The 18,521-nt window shown below is 52.2% G+C and overlaps 1 protein-coding gene across 5 annotated transcripts in view; it reads left to right on the forward strand.

Moving 5' to 3' along the window:
- cntln (centlein, centrosomal protein) overlaps positions 1–14,774 on the forward strand; it is a 49,228-nt gene extending 34,454 nt beyond the window's left edge. For 4 of the 5 annotated variants that reach the window (XM_023799511.2, XM_023799510.2, XM_023799513.2 and 1 more), the window contains 8 exons: positions 1,471–1,614; positions 3,478–3,575; positions 6,192–6,318; positions 6,980–7,117; positions 7,201–7,386; positions 8,946–9,137; positions 9,543–9,623; positions 14,106–14,774. In XM_023799511.2, the coding sequence (XP_023655279.2) occupies positions 1,471–1,614; positions 3,478–3,575; positions 6,192–6,318; positions 6,980–7,117; positions 7,201–7,386; positions 8,946–9,137; positions 9,543–9,623; positions 14,106–14,216 (1,077 nt within the window). In that variant the 3' untranslated portion in view covers positions 14,217–14,774. The remainder of the gene's footprint in view (positions 1–1,470; positions 1,615–3,477; positions 3,576–6,191; positions 6,319–6,979; positions 7,118–7,200; positions 7,387–8,945; positions 9,138–9,542; positions 9,624–14,105) is intronic. The other variant, XM_023799512.2, reaches the window with a different exon arrangement.
- Positions 14,775–18,521: the final 3,747 nt, after the last annotated feature.

The raw sequence follows: 18,521 nt of genomic DNA on the forward strand, positions 1-18,521 counted from the left end.
TCCCCAAAATGCTGCAGGTCAGGTTGGGGAGCATAAGCTGATGCAGTGCGTTGCCGCACCCACCACACAGCGAAACTCCTCGGGATCCAGCGACCCCCCCCCCAGGCAGATACAGGGTCCAGTCCCACACGACCTCAGATTCGAGGCCTGGATCATGACCTACTTGCACTCCCATGGAGGGTAGCTGTTTGTACGGCTGATTGATGGATGTCTGTTCTTATGTTTGACTAATGACATTATTTCATTAAAGACCACCCTTTGTGGTTTCTGGCGGGTCCTTCATGTTATAATTCTCGTAAGAGCGCGACTGGCTTTCTTCCCCCCGCCTATGACAGCCCCCATCATCAGCGCAGTGGTCACCGCCGCCGCGGGCCAGAACAAAAGGGGCCTTGTTCGGCGGGCGAGTTCGGCAGTGTGCGCAAACAGGTGCCAGGCCTTAAGTGCCTGATTAAAAGTGTCTGAAAGTGCGTGCAGTTCCATAAATTGCTGGCAGCCCTTCTTTGATCGTGACCCTCTAATGGCACCCGGCGCCTTTTCTCGCCGTCTCCGAGCCGCAGAAATTAGGCTTTGTTCGTCCTTATTTGATTATTTGACAGGCTCGCTGAAGGGCACCAAATTAAAGGATGGGACCATCGGGAAATTAGCGCCGATTAACAGGCACTTCGGCATGCCGCGCGAGGCCCCGGGGACCGCGGCGGCTGCGGAACGGGGACCGGGGCGTCGGCGGTGGCCCCGCCCCCCTCCGACATGCCTCATGAATATTAATCGAGTCAGGGGCAGGGGTATTCTTGGGCCTATGAGTGCCACAGACCCAGCCATGCCAGTTTGGGCTCTGCTGAAGGCCACGGTGATCTCCAGGCGCAGATCTGCGCGCAGTCTGGGTCTGGAGGAGTTGGGGGAACGGTGTGGGAGCAGCGCCTCCGTTAATGATGAGTTTGGCAGCGGCGGTGAGAAAAATGATCTTTGAAATCGATAAAAAGCTGCACAGACACAGGCCAGGCAGGGAGCCAGCATTGCCACTCGTCTGAAGCTCACAGCTCATGTTCTCATCCAGAGCGTCACACCCTGAGCTTTTTAAATGACGGGATGCTTCAATACAGCGTTTTCCATACTTATTTTTTCTAGGTAATATGGCCGCAAAACGCCAACCCTCATGTGAGGGGGGGGAGGGGTTAAAATGACCTCCCCCCCTCATGCTCTGGCTCCCCTGCAAGTGGCACAAAGTGTTTTTTTTATATTCCCCAAAAACACGTGAAGGACACATGGCTCTTTGAGCAGTGTGGCCCATTCAGGGTGTACCCCAGCCGTTCCGCCCGTAACTTTCAATCTGGGAATCGCTGTCTTTCCATCACAGTAAGTAATGCATTGAAAAACTGTTCAAGATTAAATCCTCGCCGCCATGAGCCACCATTTACCTACAGGTGGGGGAATGAGTCTTCAGCCCAGAGACATTCTCTTCCCTCTGGACAGAAGCTGACCGCTGACCTGGCAGCCCTAGAGCAGCAGAAGGCATCCTTGGAGCAGGCGATGCAGCAATCAAGGCAGCTGCAGCCCCCCGGCCCTGTGGAGAAGAACCTGGATGCAGAAGTGAAGCAGCTTCAGATGAGGCTCAAGGTCAGCGAGCAGCACAGCACCGGCGGGGGGTCCGGCCGCCCGGCCGGCAGAATCCCGCCATAAACGCTCACAGCCACTAACGCAGCTAAAAGGACGTAATGCCTGTTATTTGCCACCGGGGCTCCTTTCGACGTGCCAGTTAGCATGTAACGCGTGAAAGCGTGTCGCTTAGAGAGGGGGCGTAATTGCGGCACGGTCGACCGGAGACGCCAGCCGCCTGCCCGCCCCCCGGCGAGTCACCTTGGCTGACACATCAGGCGCTAACATGCTTGCTAAGCAGCCACTCGCTGACGGGGTATCATCAGCGACGAGTGCTGCCAGGGCGCCCTGAAGGTCGTGGGTTCGCATCCCCCTGTGCGGCATCCCTTGTTCTTAGTGCGGTGCATGATGCGTCAGTAGGATGCCTGGCTGTGCAAATCGGCGAGAGATGTAAACCTCCTCTAGCAATTGAAAGCAGGGTTAGACAATTCATGGAGGAACTGGGAGTTCTGGGCCGCAATGGTGACGTCACTCTGCCAACCTTGGCATGTGACCCAATGACATTCCGATCCTAGACACGGCACCTTAACACACTGAGCCACACACCGCTCTGGCCTAAATCTTGTGACGACTGTACTCCAGCTGTCCTGGGAATGAGGCCCTGGAGACCATAGGTTCGATTCCTAGCTGCTCCTGGTTGGGGAGTGACTGAGGGCCCGGGGAGGGTGGTGCAGTTTGGTTTCAATAATTTGTTGCAGAATTACTGAGTAGTTACTCTCTTTTTCCCGTGCTTGAGCGACGGCCCTCTTAAAACAAGGATCCTTGTCGCCCTGTACCAGCGGGCTGTGGGCTCTCACCTCCCTGCCAGCGTGTGCAGCCTATAAAACTGCCGGTTTCCTCTCAGGATGTACCGTCTGCCCCAGAGCGCTTCCTCCATTGCAAACCATTTCCAGCAGATGAAGTTAATGCGAGACACACGGCCCAGCAAAACTGCTTGCGGTGGAACAGTTTGTTTCTCTAAAGTAGAACCGTATGTGAGGCCCTGGATGGTTCTGCGACGGCGTTCTGCACTAGCGAGGGCCCCGCTGCCTGTGTACACCCGACCCGCATGGTCGCATGCTTAGTCTAACATTTTAATTCCCGAATGGTCACAGGTTCCAGGCTCCTGGTTCTGACAGTCGGGTGTGGAGCGGTTCTCTTCCCAGTTAACGTGATTTCAGCTCTTGCTGAGTGTTGGACTCCATCACCATGTCTGGAAGCCTCCCCGTGATTTGCAGAGGCCGCTGTTTGTGTGTGTGTGTGTGTGTGTGTGTGTGTGTGTGTGTGTGTGTTTGTGTGTTTGTGATTATGTTTATATTACCAAATGTACCCACAATATTATAAAAGCCTGCTATTTTGACATTGTGAGGACCATTTTCCAGACCCCCTGTGTGTGGTCCACGTACACCTTACCAAACGTCTCCACAATGTGATGAATCTCAGTTTTCTAAAAATCTGAGTGCAATCAAAAAACAAAAAATGCCAAAAGTCTCGTATTTTGTTTGGTTACTTATGGTTAAGGTTAGGCCTGGGTCATCATTGTTGGGATTAGGGTTTTACTCATAGAAATGAATGGATGGTCCTCACAAAGATATAATTACAAACCTGTGTGTGTGTGTGTGTGTGTGTCTGTCTGTGTGCTCGTGTGTGTGTGTGTGTGCGTGCGTGTCTGTGTGCTCGTGTGTATGTGCTTACACGTCTGTCTGTCTCTGTGTGTGTGTCTGTCTGTGTGTGTGTCTGTGTGTCTGTCTGTGTGTGTGTGTGTGTGTGTGTGCTCCAAAAAGCAGCCTGCTTCTAATTCCTAATCTCCACTTTTTTTTCCCCTTCCTCTTAATTACTCTTCAGAGCTCGTGTTCCGAAGTGGCCAAGCTCGGCTCAGCCAATCGGGCGCTGAGGGCGGAGCTTCAGGAGAAGGAGGAGCGAACGAAGGAGCTCCAGGAGAAGTATGAGGCGTCTCCCCCTGCCGCACAAACACGCACGCGGGTCACACACCGGTCAATCACACAACCACGGCATTGCACCCCCGCACGCACGCACACTCACGTCGCCATCCACATCGCCCCCCCCCCCCGCTGCCCGCCTCGCTTCTGTTTTTGGCCACGTAGCCGTGGAGACGGTGCAGTTTGTCGAGACCGCGCAGCCCATAGAGTTCAGGGGAAGATCAAGGAGGAAATTATTGATTGGTTTCTGCTCTTTGCTGCAGGAAGTTCGGCCAGGAGGGAGGGCATGTGGTCGGACCCCGGCGAGCTTGCAGCTTAGCCCTGCCCCTCTGCAGCTCTGTGCATCTGCGTCTAGAGCTTTATGTTTTTTTAACGCTGTTTTATTCTGCACCGAGGCATAGCAGGCTGTGCCTAACCGTCGGTCTCACCTCATCACGTCCCGGCGTTCACCGCCAACCATAACACGGCCCACCCACGCCTTCCCTCCGTCTCGCCCGTTGTTCTTTCCGTCTGCCGAAAGGAGACCGGCACCATGCCGTCATTAGGGGCGGGCGTCTGCTGATGGACTGCAGATGTGGTCGCAGCACGGTCTCGATGTGGTCAAAGCGTGGTCGCAGCACGGTCTCCATGCAGTCGAGGCACTGTCGCAGCACGGTCTCCATGCAGTCGAGGCACTGTCGCAGCACGGTCTCCATGCAGTCGAGGCACTGTCGCAGCACGGTCTCGTTGCGGTCCCAGCATGGTCTCAATGTGGTCGCAGCACAGTGGCGATGCAGTCGAGGCACGGTTGCAGAGCGGTCGCAGCACGGTCTTGATGCGGTCGAGGCACAATTGCAGTACGGTCTTGGTGCTGTCGCAGCACAGTCTCAGTGCAGTCAAGGTTCACTCAGGGCCGTTCTCTATAGGTCGCCGTCAGTGCTGATTCTTACTGCTGAACAGTATATTTTTATACAAGTAAAGTATATACAAACAAAAAAAAAACTATATATATATAGTATAAAATAAGAAATACACAGAATGGAGAGCACGCTCCTTTAAAATGAATTTCAAAGCACGGCAGGGTAGCTCCAGCGATATCCCAAGCCCAGACCGTGCTTTATTTATGAACAAGGCGCTTTGATCTCCTGTCAGTTGTCTGTCAGTGGCATGCATGTTTAAACCTTCTTTGTTTCCGTGTGATGGCTAACAAGGTTAGCCGCAGAGCCCGCTGCCCGCGTTTCGTCGTGAGCGTGTGCGGGATGCCGATTCGATCCGGGCTCGAAAACAAACACGCACTTGACGCAGGTTCGTTTAGAACAGAAAAAAATTGCTGCATTGTTACTCTTTTGTGGAATTTGTTGCCATCTGAATTTTTTTTTCTCTGTGTTCATTAGCGGTCCAGCACAGGGGTACCTGGACTCAACTGCGGATCTAGAGGCTGAGGAGTTTCAGCCTCCTAATAATGATGAAATCCGCCGGGCCCCCAGGCCCCTGTCAACCTTGGTCATGTGACACCCAAGGGGTGGATTTCTGCCCATTTTAAAATCTTACTTCTTTGCACATTGGTACTGGGAGTCTTTCCGGAGTTAAAATAAAGCAGCAAGGTTTCGGTTCATCGGCATAAACATGCATTTACAATAAAATTTGCACCTCAAATTAAGGATTTCTTTAAAAAAAAAAACAGCCATGAAATCAGTCAATTTTCCCCCTTTTAAAAAAAACATGCAAACTGCCCTTGTCATTTAATATTCCCCAATATCGCGGGAATGCTAACGACGACCGCGGCGGCGGATGTAAAGTGGCCCTCGGAACATGCTAAACACGTGCCGCTCTGTGCGGCAACATCGAATTTCCTCCTTATGATAATTTCACTCCGGCACTCGGGAATAATCTCTTGAGCTTGGGAAAATCTTCCACCCCTCTGTCTTTTCCCTGGTGGGGGGGGGTCGGAGATGGCACACAGAGCCTGTCGTCGAGGTTAAATTAAATCCCAGAACGGTCGCATTCGCCATGCGGTAATACAACTGACACATGTTGGGTATTACCTCCAACGGTCCCGTTCCAACAGGACTCTGTAGGGCTTTACGTTTCAGTCTCACTCCCGGTGCCTAATTGGTCGAGTCCATAGTTAATTATGTGCTTTTTTTCCCCACAAGTGGGGGTTGGAGGTAAATCTTGCCCCCTCCACCCCCTACCCAAGAAGTTGTGATTTCTTCCTCAGACCAGTGTCTCTCAACCCGGTCCTTGGGGGCCATTAGACAGTCCACATTTTTGCACCCTCCCCGCTCTCTGCCAGACAGTCCACATTTTTGCACCCTCCCCGCTCTCTGCCAGACAGTCCACATTTTTGCTCCCTCCCCACTCTCTGCCAGACAGTCCACATTTTTGCACCCTCCCCGCTCTCTGCCAGACAGTCCACATTTTTGCACCCTCCCCGCTCTCTGCCAGACAGTCCACAATTTTGTGGCAGGGACGGAGCAAAAGCATGAACTGTCTGGGGGTCCACCAGGACTGGGTTGGGAAACTCTAAGAGTATGAGTACAGAGTTAAATTCTCAGTTATGATGAGGACGCTGATGTATTCTTAAGGGTTACCAGTGGCCATAATGTGACCTGTGCCCCCCCCCCCCCCCCCACACAGGATTTTACACCTAGAGCGAGACGTCAGCATGAAGAAACAGCTGGTGGAGGACCTGAGGACCAGGATGAAGATCTTGCAGGATAGCGAGAGGAGTCGCAAGGAGGCCGTGGAGGACCTGGAAAGGAGAGTATGTCAAGACAGCGCCCCCTTTGGGCTAGTATTGGGGGTGGCAGACAGCTCTTGTTGGTTCACCAGGCTGAGATTTGGGGAGTTGGCCCGGGTTCGAGAAGATGACAGGCAGGTAGCTCCCTTAGGTGTATGGGCTGTGCAGTAAACATGCTGCTTGTTCATCATTAATGACATTTGCGCTGGAATGCGTCACTGAGCGGGTTTATATTATGGTGACAGGACAGGGTGCGGGGCAGGGCGATTAGCAGTTAGCACTGCTAATTAACTGCTGGACTTGGCGCGAGAACCTGACCCATCAGCCCGAGTGCTCAGCGTGAAACCGGACGTCTGCGAGCAGCCAGGGGCGGCGTTAAATTGGGGAGTGTACAAAGTTGAGCCAACACCGATCGGACTTCGCCCCGCACACATGGTCGAAAGCAGGAATATCTGTGTCCGTGTGGTGCAGAAGCCCCTGTCAGCCACCAGTGTTAAACAGAGAACGCAGAGGTGCATTATGGGAGTGGCTTTCATAACCCTGTCAAATGGGCTAATTTTGCAATTCTACGCGACGGTTTTTTTTCGTGATTTGTTACAAACAGTCTATATTGACAGTACCTCTCCCACTCTTCCCTCTCTCCTCCATCCTTTGCTCCACCTCTTCCCACGGTGTGTACGACAAGGTGAAAACACTCTCTGATGAGGCAGCCAACAGGAAGGCGTTCGTTGACTCCCTGAAGCGGCGGCTCAGCGTGACCACTAAAGAAAAGAGCGAGCATGAACTGTCCAATCAGAAGCTCCGCACGGACCTGGACAGGAAGGTATGTGTGTAGGCGGCGCGCTCAAATGAGAGATGGGCCCGTCTGTGTCTGGCATGATGACAGTGTGGGGCGCGGGGGTTTAGGAGCGACGGGCGGAGGCCCTGCAGGCGCAGCTGGCGGAGCGCGAGCGGGCCCTGGCTGAGCTGGAGGAGGCGGCAGAGAGCCACATGCGTGGGCTGGCCAAGCAGAGTACCGAGGCCCTGGAGGGGCTGCAGAGGGAGCTGGGCCTGGCCCATGCGCAGCTGGAGCAGCTCTGCATCTTCGTCAAGGTGGGTCCATTAGCCGCACGTAGCATAGCATGGCATGGCTTAGCATAACATGGTGTGGCATAGTGTAGCATGTTGTATCATAGCAAGGCTTAGTGTAGCGTAGCATGGCGTAGCGTAGCATGGCGTAGTGTAGCGTAGCATGGTTTAGTGTAGCGTAGCATGGCGTAGTGTAGCGTAGCATGGTTTAGTGTAGCGTAGCATGGTTTAGTGTAGCGTAGCATGGAGTAGTGTAGGGTAGCGTAACAGCCTTTCCTCAGAAACACCACAGAGGTCCACCATGAATACACACTGTGGTGTTGCAAAGTGCAGATACTTCAGTGCCTGCTGATTGGGACGCGTTGAACCTCGTGTATGGATGGGGCGGGGTAGCGGTGGTGAAGGGGCGGTTAATTAAGCAAATGTTATGGGGCGTATCCCAGAACGTTCACCGGCAAAGTGTATGACGGCCGCCAGTGGCTTGGCTCACTGGGATTGTGATGTTTCTCCTACTCTGAGGGCACAGGTCATGGTAAGAGACACTCTGGCCGTCATTTGCACTTACTCCCATCGTTCTTTCTCTCTTCATCTTTTCATTTTCTGTTTTCCATCTCCAGTTTGTCCCCATACTCACCCTCCAAAGTTCACGCACAGAAATCCCATCGCAGAAACCCCAGCCTTAATAAACCCCACCCCCCCCCCCATACCAACCTAATTCTGAAAAGACCGGGCTGACTCTTTCTGATCCGACCATACCAAGTAAATTACAGGGACGGCTGCACCGATTAGCGTCGTTGCCGAGGGATACCGGGACCCCGATGTTTCCCGATGGTCCGGCCCAAGGTCGTCTTCTCTTCAGAGTTATACCGAATGATACGGAGGATTATTGCGGCGATCAATAACGGCAGAATGAAGCAGGGGGGAGTTTGCTTTATTGACTTTCTCACGTGCAGTGGCAGCGTTAACATTTAATTGTCCTTTTGTACGTAGAGCGGACGCTTATTGTACTGCGGCCGGTCCGAGTCCGAGCGCTGGGCCCCACGCCTTCCCGCTCGCATGGGCGCCGTTTTAAAGGCTCCTCTTGGCTTAATTATTTATAATGTTGTGGAGAGACGGTGCAGATGTGAGCTATACAAACACAAATAACATTTTTCCCCCCTTCCCAACAAGCGTCTCTCATGTGTAATTCTGCATCGGTTCAGCAGAGGTTTAAAACTTTGGACGCTTAATTTGCAGAGTAAAACTTCAGGTTTCATCCGGGAGGAGAGGCGGGGGTTAGTGCAGCTAACAGTGCCCCCCCAGGTAAAAAGGAACATTCGAAACACTGTTGAGTTTATAAAAAGCTGCCCTACAGCATAATGACCGTAACTTTCAGTATATGGGCGTTGTGTGTTGGTTTATAAGTGTATTCTTATATACTGTCTATATACAATCTATATACATATTTAGATAATCTTCTGCATGATGACCATGATGTCTTTTGTTATGTTGAGCTTATGTGTTTGCTTATATTCTGTATGCATATGCATGTTCTGATTCTTTATGAATATTTGATATATTATTTTTGTTTTGCTCTTTACCAGATGCTGGCAAGTGAAATTCAGAAGGATGTCCAGGACGTGAAGTCTCAGCTGCGAGAAGCGAAGAGGAGGAAGAGGAGGATGAGGAAGGGTCTGAGAGCGAGCAGACCGGCGCTGATCCGAGCGCGCTCCATCGCCGCCAACATCCTCAACGTGTCCGGCGCAGATCTGGAGGACATCCTGGACACGGATGAGGTGGGCTGTCTGGGCGGCTCGAGCGCTGCCTGTCTATCGCAGACACAGGTGATCTTGTAGCCAAGAAGTGCAGGTTCTGGTATGATACGGCCATGGTGGTCAAGCTTCTTTTACATGAAGCTGACGTGTTGTTCTGCTTAAACCACCACCCTTAATGAGCCTTAGTGATGTCAGTGATCTTCCTGTCTGTAAGAAGGGACTCAGATGACCAGCATCCCCTGGTACACAGCAGAAACTGGGGAACAGTGTAGCTCTCTGTGCAAAGCATGTTGGGAAGCGTGGTCCTCCAGTGCTCGTTCCATTCTTACCTGGAGAGCAGGAGTGAAATAGCAAGGCAGGGTAATCATGGCAGTCCGGTAACCGCTCTCTCTGTCGCATTTGTCATTTGCGATTGGTGCTTCGCAGGAGGACACTGATGAAGTCAGAAGGGACATGAAGAGAGAGCAGGACTGGCTGGAACACATCACCAAGATCCTGCAGCATCAGGTCAGGCCCCCGCCGTCTTTCCAGTAGCGGGGGGAGGTTACGGCCGGCCTCCTGGCCCTTCCATCTCCTCGCAAGTTAACAAAAAGGATCTTAGCGCAACAGCTGCTGCGTTTTATTAGACGCTTGAGGAATGAAGATGGAGTGAGCTAATGTGGTCCGGTCACGGTGAGCCGTGGCCGTTCTGACTGGATACCTGTTTGTGTACGCGCACGTGAGGACATGTTGCCGTGTTGGAGACCAGCCACAGACGGAGGCTCGTCTGGGGTTTGGAGGGGGCTCAGGTTTCCGTTAACAGTGACCTTTCCCAGAATGCAGTGCCGTGCAACCATGCACCAAATGGCAAGAGGTCACACATTTCCTGGGGGAGGGTCAGAGATAGCTATACCTGTGCATTTCCAGCCAGGTGGAAGGTGGTGAACCTCTGGCTGATTATGAGGTGGGGGGGGGCAGTTTAGAACAGCCCCCTCCCCCGCACATCTGGGTAGCTGGGGGGGGGGGGGCATCCACCTGTGTACGGGGGGGTCTTTGACAGCCAAAGAGCTCCACCTGGCCACAAGGCCAACTGAAATCTGCGGTGAGAGCAGGGAACACAGACTCCACGGTGCCGGGGATTTTGGGGGGGGGGGGGTTAGTCCCAGCCCGGGATGTGCCAGAGGCGACGCGTGCCCCCGGTGACCTTTCCCCTTGCTACCCCCCGTCTCCAGTCAATCTCTGTTTTCCTGTCGGGCGGACAGGTCCCGCGCGGCGGCCCTCAGAGGCTCCCGGCAGCTTGTTAGCTGCAGCCGGCCATCGATCGGCCGGCCTGTCGATGCCGGGGAATGAGGGAGCGTCCTCCGAGGGCCCCGCCGACGGATTCCTATCGACGTTCGGCCGGCGGGAGGCCAGGAGGGCTGCTCGCCGCATGACAGGCTGGCGGCCGGCGCCCATCCCGGAGGGGGCCGGCGGGTTCCACACGCCCCCCCCTCCCCCCACCTTAATAAACATGCCGTCTGCGGGGACAAGGGCCACTTCTGTGTGTGATTAAGGCCAGTTTATTGGCAGGTGTGGGCTTGTTTCTGGGGGGTTTTTCTGTACGGAATCGGGGGTGGGGGGTTGGGGGGGGGGGGGGGAGGGGGTAGCCAGGATTCACTGTCACATTCGGTTCCCCGCCTTGACGTCGACGGCTTGCAGATGTAGAAGATTAACGGCTCAGGATCGTGCCGGTGATTTATTGCTCTCATTTAGTGATATCAAACGTCCGTGGGGGGGGGGGTGGATCTCTCACCTCGTAGATGGGTATCAGCCCACTGTCCGCTGGTCGAATGCCTCCCCTGGTAGTCCAGGTCACTGCTTTACCCGTCATGTGGTGATGATGCGGTTCTGGTCCAGTAAAGTGGCCCTTTGTCATGTGATGTTTGCTTCAAAACATGGGCAGCTTTTACGAGTTGACGAGCCAGCCGGGCTCAGTGAGGAGCAGCGCCCCCCCCCCCCCGCATTCCAGTTCCTCTTCCTTCCCAACTCCTCATCGCACTTGTATCCGTCCGTCTTTATTGCAGCCTCTGCTTTCTTCCCTCCTGTCACGGCTGGCCTTCTGTTCCCGTTCATCCTTAATGGTCTCTGCCAGAGTGGGGGGAGGGGGTAGCGCTGTCAATACCGAGCCAATCAGTCGAGCCACGGACTGGGGGGTTCGTTTGCAGACTCCTGCCTGCTCAGTGTGTGTGAGCGGGATGGGGCTGCCGTTTGGGTCCTGTTAGGGGTCCACCGACACCCCGCCTGTTCCTGATCATTCTTCTCTTGCTCATCCTCCCAGGTTCCTTAAGTAACATCCAGCATCCCCTCGTCCCACATCAGTCCTAAAACCTGCATGATAAACTGCCTTAATTGAAGCAGTGCTCTGTTAGCCCGCCTCCCCACCCCCAAGATGGACCCTTGAACCTTTTGAGTGAATAAGCAGGTGGTCCTTATTGGAAGCACGCTGTGGCGTTTTTGGTCAGGCACCCACCTGGACAGCCATACTGTGTCATCATTGGTCATTAGCCCTCTGACGGGTCCTTCCAGCAGTGTGCCGGGCCTGTGACTCGTGGTGCTAATTCCCCAGCAGTGCTGCTTTAATTGCCTAGGATTATTTGCAGGATCCTGATTATCAGCCAGGGGCGTATTTAGTCGTCTTTATGAAATCCACGTGGGCGGTTAGATGTAACGTGTGGCGTCATCTCCCTCCCCATCACCCTCTTTTCGGGGCACTCTGTTTGCTCACGGCAGCATCCGTACAGTGATTCACTCTCTGCTTTCTGTGCCACTGAAGCTGCTCGACCAGAAATGTGCGTCCATAGATCCTGGAGGGAGACCGTACTCCCGCTCTCCTCTGATCGTACCGCCTTGCGCGCTTTCTCTCGTACCGTGGGCCTGATTCAGAGACATGGTCACCTGCCCACCGCAGAGGCTACGGAAGATGCCCTTAAACATCCGTACAGGTTTACATCTGGAGGGCTGAGGCCTTCTCGTTTAGATTCTGGTCCATTTCACCCCGGAAGGATCGATGAGTGAAGGATCTTCCGATTGATCTCACCTGCCTTCGAAATTGTTTCTCACGTCTTGTATGTTTATCCATGATTTTTAAATCAATAAGTACAGAGATCGCAGCCCTACAGCATTCCTCATCTGAGATGTAGCGTACTGAGGTCAGACCTAACAGTGCAGCTTAAAAATAATAATAATATCAACCAAAACCTTTAATCGCCGTGTGTAAAGTCCCAGGTGTCCAATTTTTCCCCTATAACTCTCCTGTGGTCCGGAGCTGGGAGTTAGAGGCGTCTCCACGCCTGCTTTGTAATTGCGATGAGGCAGAGTAGATTATCCTTCTGCTGGCTCCTCTCTGATTTTGGCCAGCTGGCCCCCGGGGGGGGAGGGGGTAGTGTTGCCGTTTTTGGAAGCCGATACTCGGTTCACCCGTCAGAACTGTTAGCCCTCCAGCAGGAAGGTTCAAACATGCATGTTTCAGTCCACATGAAATAACGACCTTGTCATCGAAAACGAAAGTGCATGTTAAATAGCCACCGTTATATGATCGTCGGGAGCCTGCGCCAGTGTCCTGCAGAATGTTCTGGAAGTTCTCTCTAGATCCCTCCACCGCTTTAAACGGCGTAACTGGAAGCATAGCCTGGTGAGGCCAATCTGCTCTGTAGGTGTGAGTTTTCCCGAGCAGGGAGACGGCAGACTGTGTAATAAAGCACAGTCTATGAAGGCGGGTCTCTTTGTTTATTTTTGGCCACTGCCTGTAGGAGCGCCTCCGGCGCCATGACAGCGGCGTTGTTAAAGATGTCCCGGGGACACCTTTACTCTGAGCACGTCGCCCCCACCCCCGAGGCAAGACCCAATCGTTAGACGCACTAACAAGAGTGCAGAGAAAGCTGCCCTAAACGACACCTGGAGGACAGATCTCAGCAGCGTCTGTTACGCCATGCCGGAACTGGAATCTTGTTAGATGGCTCGGCCCGCGTTTCACTACCCCCCCCACCCCACCCCCTTCCAGTCACACGGAATCACGGGGAGCCCCCACCACCCAGACACACTGTGACGCCCGCCAAAGGCTCATCTTTGCTTCCATTTACATTCAGCTCCTGCAATTTGTCACTATTGAGCATGCTGGGGAAATGCTCTAATAGCTTTGAAAACGTGATGAATGGCATTGGAGGAGAGCCACATACTGGAAGCTGAAGGAAAAAGTGCATGTGTGGGGCTGTGGGCGTGTCCCCTGTTGTGGCTCCTCCCCCTTTCCCAAGCCCCGCCCCAGTGTGCCTGTCAGTGATGGTAGCAGATGGCCTGATATTGTGCTGTTTACTGGACAGGCGTATCTCTGGTATTGCAGGATGGCTGTCTCCTCCATTTCGAGATCCTGGGGGGGGGGGGGGGGATTTCCCTACCACTGTCGCCAAGGGCTCTGGGTAAAGATCCTTTGCCCCACAGAGCAGTGGACGGCTTCAGGCAGGACCTTCCGCTCGCTGCCATCTACAGCATCTGCAGCCAACTTAAAGTAGCCTCCAGCACAAAGGCTCGATCGCGTGGCAGCCTGAATATTTATACGTCACGTATCTCTTTGATCCCTGCCGCCGATTAGCATAACGTCCTCGTCGCAGAAATACAGAATTAGCTGGAGCGTATAGGTGAATGCGCCCCCCCGCCCCCCAGAACCGTCAGTGCCCAGCATCGAGGCGTCTTCCCAGATACCTGAGTTTGCACTTTCCGGATCCGGGAGCCAGACCGGGCTGGGCTGGGAACGCACACTCGCCAGGGTGCCGCAAGGCGGTGGGGGTTGTGGACCCCCCATCCCCCAATGCCGCCGGGCGTCGGAGCGCGAACCTCGCTTGGCTTCAGCATTCGTGTCTGGCCCCCGAAATGGTCTTCGGCCGGGGGGGGGGGGGGGCATGAACTCTGAGGACTCACCACAGCATGGGTGCCGGCTTATAAGCGTGTGACTGTTTGATCTCTGCGCTGTTCCTCCAGATCCCTTCCGCGGCCCCCCTAATGGACGCCGTGCTCGCCAAGATGAAGGAACAGAAAGTGCTGACAGAAGAGCTGGCTTCTCTGAAGGAAGGCGTCAGCGGATCTGCCTGACAGTGGGCGGGCGCGGGGCCCCCGTCCCCCCCTCCTCGCCACACACCGATTTCTGTGAGGGCGCCCCGCACGCCGCCACAGCAGAGGGAGGCCGTAAATGAGCTCTGCCCCGCGCCCCGCCTGGCCCCCGCTGTGCCGCGCGTTAGCCATGCGCTAAATTGGCGATTCGGCACCGGCGGACCCGGCCTCGCACTGCGGACCGAGCGCTCAGCTGAATTCGAAGGGTTTGGCTTTTTTACTCTTTTTATTTTTTAATAAAACATCTGAAAAGGGAGAAATGATAAAATAAGCAGTATGTTTTGTGCTATTTAATACATTTTACTTAAAATGCAGCATGTCACAACTTAATTTTCTTATGTATTTAAAGGAAAAGATCTTATTTTTATGCATGTCATTGTTTTCAGTTTTTGATTTTTCTGATTTTAAAACCTAAGTGGTCATTTTTACACATTTCTTATCAGTAATCGGACCTCAGATTCATCTAATAACTTGGAAAATGTCCTTTTTGATGCATTATGTTCAAATAAACAAAATGCTTCCCCTGGATCATTCATGCCATTATGCGTCTGATGCTGAATTACTCTCCTCTGCGCAGTTACAGCTGCGAAAACCGGGCCGATGCTCATGACCAGGGTTTAATGTTCATTGGGGTCTAATGTGATTTTGCTCCGGCAAGCGGGGTCTGTCATTTGTCAGTGGGATTGCTCTTTAGACCTATGAGGAAATAAATGATTTAATTTGTTTTTGAGTATTAATCACGCCCCTAAACGTGCGGGTTGCCAGGTCATGCCTCTGCATGTGACCCCTCAGCTCTCTCAGGAGGGAGACAGCCTGCTTCAGGACAATCTTAGCCAGAGATGAGGCTAATCAGCTCTGCGAAAGAGGGCAAAAGCAGCCCCCTCAGCCTACACTCTCCCCCATGCATGCCCCCCCAGCTCTGCAGTGACACCCCCAATCCAGCGGATTACATCCAGTGCTTCCCATAGTTGATTCACCTAATGTGACTCGGTGACGACGTCTGACTTCTCGTTAACCGGGACGACGCCGGCGTTTGGGTGTGATGAAGATGAGAAGTGGAGGTCATCCAGGGTGGGGGATTGGCCGATGGACGAGGAGCCAGAGCGGAGATGTGATGGAGCTCACAAAGATGATTTCTTAAAAGTAAGATATCTTTATAAATGTCCAATCCGATACACACCAGTGCCTAATACTGCCTTTTAACTGTGGTACTCTAGGTGTAATTTCAGTAAGTATCATTTTAATATGTCAGTGAATTTCACTCCCGACAGCTTGTTCCACGCTAAAAACCGTCTAAAAATCTTAAACGCTATCGAATGGCTCTACCCCCCCCCCCCTGCAGTATGATCGATGATCATCACGTACCTTTAATAGTTTTATTTGTGAGCTTAAAGCTTTTTATCTGGGACCCTGTTGTCCTTCGACATCAATGTGCTTTGAGACTATCTACACATTCTTTTGGTGATTTTTCTTCTTCTCCTTTTTCTTATTTGATTTCACTGTTTCTCTGTTTTTTTCATGTACAATTAACAAGCCCGTGTAAAATTATTCGTTCAGGAATTAACAAGAATAACTCAACTTTTTATCTCATCAGATTTATGCTAATGATGTCTCCCCCCTTTATCTTTTTATAATAAAGGATTAGCTCAAGACTGTCTTTCCTGCAACTCGGGGACCAATTTACCCAGGATCCTGGAGAAGCATGCCCTGGTGGTTAATTATCATTAATTAACATAGTTTGCATCTTTTCTTTCTTGAATACCCCTGGGCTGGCTATTGTCAATATTTGTCCCACATAAAATTGGGCTTTGGACTTACTGTCCTCAAGCGTGGGTCTGCTAATGACAAACATTAATAAATTGGGGCTTTGTAGGGGCAGCAGATTGGGAGGGGGGGTGCTGGTCATTGGTTGGGGGAGCCGGGGGCCATTCCCTCGTTCAAAAAAAAAAAAAAAGGCGACGTTTCTCGCCCTCTCAACATCCGACCGGCGCCGACACTATTTATGTGACATATTCAAATGCATGCGGCCCCCCCGGGTTTAATTAACCTGGTCCTTTCCCTCTTCACAGTGCAGATGTTAGGGGCACTGAACGAACACTTCAGATCCGTTGTGATAGCAAATATAATTCCACATGCTCTATAGGAATGGAGAATGAGACCAACCCCCCCCCCCCCCTTTCCACTTTCCACCACAACTATCTCATTAAAAAGGTCTCCTTTGGGAATTACTTTGATCCGGAGATCCCAACACGAAGTTTCTGCCTGGTCTTTATTCTTTAAGATGCCATGATCACGGTGTCATTGTTGGTTTTTTTTTATCCGTCTCCCGGATTCAAGCACTGCTGCCGGGCTTTTGAGATGCGAGGTCAAGAGTTGAGGCCCTCTGCGATCAATTGGAGCTGCATGTGGCTCTGGGGAGTCGGGGGGGGGGGGATTCAAAAGGAAGCTGGGAGTCGGATGTGGCTGTACGCGCCCGGATATTTTTGTTTGTTTGACAGCGTGACCGGGAAGAAGCTCTGGGACCGTGAGATCGCCAGCGTTCCTTCATGGACGCCTCTGGCGAAATTCGGCCCTCGTCCGTTTCACAGTTTTTGGATAAGTCTTCTCGTTTCCATCGGAAAGTGCCGGAAACCCACAAAGCCTGGCAGAGACCCAGGCCTGTGTTGCACTGGCGTTCTGCGGTTTTCCCTCCTCGGTGGTCAGAACGCGGAAGGTCGAGCCGAGGTGACCCGCGATTCTCAGTCCGATACTCATTACCGCCAGAGTGCTAACGGCCTCCAGTTCAGAGCTCCGCCAAGCTCTCCCCAAGTCCTGGGGATGCCGTAATGAGCGCCAAGCATCACGTGCTGGTTCCCCCGTAGCCGCCGTTCTCGCGGAACCCTCATTGAGCTTGGGCCCGGCGGCCTGACGACGGCGCCTGATGAAACCTGTTTAGGTGTGCTCCATTGTGCTGCAAAGTCTGGATAATTCATGGCGAGATCAGGAGGGGATTGGGGTGCCGTGCCCACGCCCCGCTGCAGGGCCCGGCGTCGGGTGGCGTGCTGCGGCGGTGACCTCTGGCGCTCATTACCCCGTCCAGGCTCGAGGGTTCAGAGAGCCGGTCTGCAGCTCCCCAAGGCCAACCATCCTAAGGTGATCCTGCTGAAATATTCATCCGACCAAAGGCCCCGGGGCCAACAGGGGGCTTTCTCACTGCTGACAGGAGGGTGGTGCTGGGACTGAAAGGGTGGAACCTGGATGGATGGATTGATGGATGGATGGATGGATGGATGGGGCCTTTGTGTGCTTGAAAATGGCATTTCATCGTCTCTCTCTCTCTTCACACTTGCCATCATGCCCTCCAGGTAAGATGGCGTCGTTCTGGAGGAGCTTATGAGGAATGCATGAGTGCGAATACGCTGCATGAGTGCATTGAACACGCAAAATTTTGATTTATGCTGCAGATTGAGAGTTCAGATTTCAGCTAATCAAGCAGATAAATCCCCAGGCTGTTTTGCACCTGTTGTCTTCTGTTCAATATTAAATAGGTTAGTCACCGTCTTGTTTTTACTTTTACATTCACGGGATCTTGTGCCACAAGATGGCGCTCTGCATTACAATTTGATTTGATTCTTTCCTACGGTAATAGATTGTGGCTTTCAAACTACGCAGCCTAAACAAAACTGTTACAGTGCCGAAATGAGGATCCAGAATAAAGATGATTTAAAATCCTCGGTTCAATATTAAATCAGATGTTAACAAATTGGCATTTATCCTCTAACATGACGACTTACAGAACGTGAAACAAATCAACAGGAATAAGGGGTTCAGATTCCAATGCATTTCCTGTTCTTACCGCAAGATGGGGCAATATACAAAGCTTTCATTTGTTCAAGAATTCAATTTATAAAACTGATGTAGATCTTTTTATTAACATGCAAATTCTGTGTTTAAATAATTTGTATTCCCTAAATTTCATGTGTGCTATCTGGTTTCAACATAGAAATACGCAATGATTTTATTGGTAATAAAATATAAATGATATGTGGCTCCAGTAGAGTTAAAGTCTTTAAAGACGCTTCTGCTCATTGCTGTAATTTTGAATCCATTATTTTTTGTGCATTTAAATTTGTTTAGATCAGTTCCATGTAGATCGTCTTTTCTAAGCTGTCGAAATTTTCTTGCATAGTATGTGTTTACAAATGTGCAATTTTTCCCAGTAGGGGGCAGCATTTGTTCAGAAATTGCAGAGTCTCCAGTTCGATGTAAGTTACGTTCAGAGTTTTTGAGGCAATTGTAGTCATCTAC

Source organism: Paramormyrops kingsleyae, chromosome 25 (genome assembly GCF_048594095.1).
Source record: "Paramormyrops kingsleyae isolate MSU_618 chromosome 25, PKINGS_0.4, whole genome shotgun sequence".
NCBI classification, from domain to species: Eukaryota; Metazoa; Chordata; class Actinopteri; order Osteoglossiformes; family Mormyridae; genus Paramormyrops; species Paramormyrops kingsleyae.